Genomic DNA, 3,891 nt, shown 5'->3' with positions numbered 1-3,891 from the left:
TCCCACTCGGCAGATAAATCCCTCCTTTTCTCCAAATCCACAAACCCTTACACCCACCCCTCCCAAATCCAAATCTCCCATTTTATTTTTTCAAAGAGATAACGTTAAGTTTTAGAGAGAGAGGAAGCTATGGATTCAGATCAAGGCAAGTTATTCATCGGTGGGATTTCATGGGAAACCTCGGAAGATAAGCTGAAGGAGTATTTTGGGAGCTACGGTGAGGTTTCTCAGGCGGTGGTGATGAGGGACAAGGCCACTGGGAGGCCCAGAGGGTTTGGCTTTGTGGTCTTTGCAGATCCTTCGATTCTCGATAGGGTTCTTCAGGAAAAACACATCATCGATGGTAGAACGGTGAATCATCCCTCTTTGCCCTTTTCTCGCTATTTTGCTTTCTGGGTTTTGTTGTTTCCATTTTATTCATATTGCTTATTAATGTTTCACTTTGTTTATTTATCTGTAATAATTCTATTGAGTTTTTGGATTTTGTTATTGGAACTTATTATATCAATTTGGTGGATATTATTCATGGTTTTTCTTTTGTTGCGTTGTTGATGAGGTTTTTCTGTTGTACAAACTGATTTTAATTTTATTGCGTGTTACTGGTTCAGTTTATTGGTTGATTTTGTATCATGTATTTTCACGACACTCGGATTGTGGGCTTTTCTTTTCAATTTTTTTTTTAAATTTCTTAATTTTTTGGTTACCTTCCTTTCAGAAAATAAAAATAAACAAATTTTGAAGGAGGCTTTGTGTTGTGCTGGGATATTATCTGTGTGACTAAAAGAAATTATTTTTATTAGATTATGCAATGCTAGTTAGTGGCTCAATGAGTGAAGCCTCTAGTCGGAACTACTTGTGTTCATTGAATGTTTTTGTGCCTCACTTTGTTTGTTTAAATACTTTGTTGGTCAGTGCAGCTTAGGTTATCAAAGAACCTTTTTCTTTAGCATAGAAAAGAGGGGTTTTGGAGTGGGGTGGGGAGCGGGGTGGGAGGGGAGGGGATTTTTGTACTTGATGATTGTGATTCTGTTGATTATTCTGTTGATATAGAAAAAAGTGGGAAACCTGTGTCTTCAAACCCCAGCTGCAGTTCTCTTCTTGAAATTGTGCAACAGAAACAAATTCAAACAATCCCGTATAAGTTCATTATAGGGTTATTTGATATTCTATCACATTGAAATGATTTTTATATTGGATTTATAGCAATCTTATAACTGGCTTTTGCTTTGTTGCATGATTTGGAATGAGTTTGCTTTGTTATATATGGGAAATCAGAGTTTTGAAGTGATTAGTTTGCATACATTTGTTACCATTTTTGGTGATGATTCTGGTATATCCTCTATTCTGATTGCCATATTCTGAAGGGTGGATTAATGCCCTTAAAGTGCTGTAGTGAATAAAAGAAGTGATTCACTCTCATGGGACATCTGGTTCAAGTTTATAAATTTTCTGATGCTTTTTCTTCTAACTTACATATAAATATGAGAATCATAATACTTAATATAATGGTGCTAATTCCATTCCTCTGGATATTGTTGAATGTGTTTATGCACTGAACCATGTTTATTTCCATCTGCGGTTTAACCACCTGCTTTGCTATTCAGGTTGAAGCTAAGAGGGCCTTATCAAGAGAGGAGCAGCAAACCTCCTCTAGAGCTGGAAATTTTAATTCTGCAAGGAACTCTGGAGGTGGTGGAAGTGTAAAGACCAAGAAAATATTTGTTGGAGGGTTGCCTCCCACCCTGAGTGAAGAAGGATTTCGTCAGTATTTTGAAGCTTTTGGTCATGTGACTGATGTAGTAGTAATGTATGACCAGAGTACCCAGCGGCCTCGTGGGTTTGGATTTGTTTCCTTTGACACTGAAGATGCAGTTGATAGGGTTTTATACAAAACTTTTCATGATTTGAATGGTAAGCAAGTGGAAGTTAAGCGGGCCCTTCCTAAAGATGCCAACCCAGGTGGGGGAAGCCGTTCTATGGGTGGTGGTGCAGGTGGGGTTGCAGGAGGTTATCAGGGCTATGGTGCTTCTGGGGGTAACCCAACTACATATGATGGTCGAATGGATTCCAATAGATACATGCAACCTCAGAATACAGGAGGTGGTTTTCCACCTTATGGTTCTTCTGGGTACAGTGCACCTGGCTATGGGTATGGTCCTGCCAATAATGGTATGGGATATGGTGGTTATGGTGGTTACGGTGGTGCCAATCCTGGATATGGAGGCCCTGCTGGTGCACCATATGGAAACCCAAATGTCCCAAATGCTGGTTATGCAGGTGGACCACCTGGTGCCCCTAGAAGTTCATGGAACTCTCAAGCACCCTCAGGATATGGTGCTGTGGGCTATGGAAATGCTGCTTCTTGGGGTCCAAGTGCTGGTGGTGGTGCTGGAAGTGGTGGTACTGGTTCAGCATCTTCAGGTCAATCTCCTAGCGGAGCTGCTGGGTATGGAAATCAAAGTTATGGATATGGAGGGTATGGTGGAAGTGAGGGATCTTACGCAAATCCAACTGGTTATGGTGCTGTTGGAGGGCGTACTGGTAGTGGTCCAAATAGCAATGCTGGTGGGGGAGAGCTACAGGGGAGTGGTGGTGGCTACATGGGAGGTGGCTATGGTGATGCTAATGGGAATTCAGGATATGGAAATGCAGCATGGAAATCTGATCCATCACAGGCTTCTGGAAATTATGGAGCTCAGACAAATGGTCCTCATGGTGGGCAAGTTGGCTATGGTGGTGGATATAGTGCTCAGTCCCGACAAGCCCAGCAGCAGTAATTTTGTTAACATCAGTTTCCAACCGGTTCATCATCTTTGCAAATCCATTCCCCTTCCTTCTCATGTGGGTTATAATGGTTTCTTATTTCAAGCGGCAGAGGGGGTGGTCCTAGCAGGATGTCAAGCATGCTTTGGGACTGGTTGGATTGCTTGAAATCCCAGTAGTTTCCATAATATATTTTGCTAGTCTATAATGAGTACTAGTTTCAAGGAGTACTAGATGCCTCTTATTTCGTATTTTCTTTTGAGTGTAGTTTTAATGTTTGGCGTGCCTATAGTTGTCTCTACTCTCTACTAGCTGTTCTGGAGGTTTTCCTTTTATCTCGTAGTGTTTAAGCTATGCTAGCTTATAATAAATCTTATTTATATGAGTTTGATTGCGGTTAAATATGTTGTTAATGCAGTTGAAATAAGCATTTTTCCATTGGCATTTTAACTAGGGATTAGATGCTTTAGGAAGATTTATCAGTAGATGATTATGCTTGATAAGAGTATTCTCTTAGCCTGTCTGTTTGGTATGAAAGTAGGAATACTGAGACATAGTGAAGCTTCTTACTAATAGGATTGGAGCTTGTGGGCCACTTGGATTGATCACTAAATAATGGGTAGCAAGTAGCAACTAGCAAGTAGCAACTAGCAACTAGCAATAATCTAGTGGTAGTTGACAATTTGACAATGGCATAATCATTTTCCCCCTGTATTTGCCCTTTTGTACAGGAGAAATGCTGGAGTTCTGAAAGTGGGGTCAGGTGTCCACTCATGGCTGACAGGTGATTCCAAGCCAGGCCATGACAACACTGTCAATTTCGTGGATTCTTGCCTTTTCAAGTCATCACAAAATATCCTAATCTTCATTCTCGTTTTGGTGGGTTGATGGATTTTTCTGAGGTGAACAGCCTGCGGTATGTTGACATGAGCAGTTGGCCATGTTTTTCGATTTTATAGTATCAGTATTACCTAATCAATTGGGTTGCCTTTTGGTTATTTGGAAAAAGTAGAGTGGGCATTTGTTCCAGATTCTCTTAACCCATGGTGTTTGAAGTATAAGACAAATTGTGACTACTTTTAAACTCATTTTTGCATATAAAATGATTTTCTATATAGTTTGTGGCAA

General features: G+C 40.4%; 1 protein-coding gene across 2 annotated transcripts; it reads left to right on the top strand.

The window, feature by feature from the left end:
• Positions 1-3,891, top strand: LOC117914746 (heterogeneous nuclear ribonucleoprotein 1). Of its 2 annotated transcripts, XR_004651317.1 has the most exons (3): positions 1-351; positions 1,605-2,917; positions 3,495-3,891. XR_004651317.1 is itself a non-coding variant. In XM_034830203.1 (2 exons), the coding sequence occupies exons 1-2, from the start codon at positions 130-132 to the stop codon at positions 2,775-2,777; spliced, it is 1,395 nt and encodes a 464-aa protein (XP_034686094.1). In that variant the 5' UTR covers positions 1-129; the 3' UTR covers positions 2,778-3,167. The 2 variants fall into 2 exon arrangements, 1 of the variants encoding a protein (XP_034686094.1); XM_034830203.1 differs by lacking the exon at positions 3,495-3,891 and having other exon boundaries at positions 1,605-3,167.

This window comes from Vitis riparia, chromosome 5 (assembly GCF_004353265.1).
Source record: "Vitis riparia cultivar Riparia Gloire de Montpellier isolate 1030 chromosome 5, EGFV_Vit.rip_1.0, whole genome shotgun sequence".
NCBI lineage: Eukaryota > Viridiplantae > Streptophyta > Magnoliopsida > Vitales > Vitaceae > Vitis > Vitis riparia.
Note: the sequence above shows the minus strand (reverse complement) of the source record. Positions and strands in the feature narration are given on the sequence as shown.

Excerpts from the sequence above, each read along its gene's own strand:
- LOC117914746 (XM_034830203.1), top strand. The coding sequence starts at position 130 with ATGGATTCAGATCAAGGCAAGTTATTCATCGGTGGGATTTCATGGGAA. Across the intron at positions 352-1,604 it reads ACATCATCGATGGTAGAACG|GTTGAAGCTAAGAGGGCCTT; the intron begins GTGAATCATCCC and ends TTTGCTATTCAG.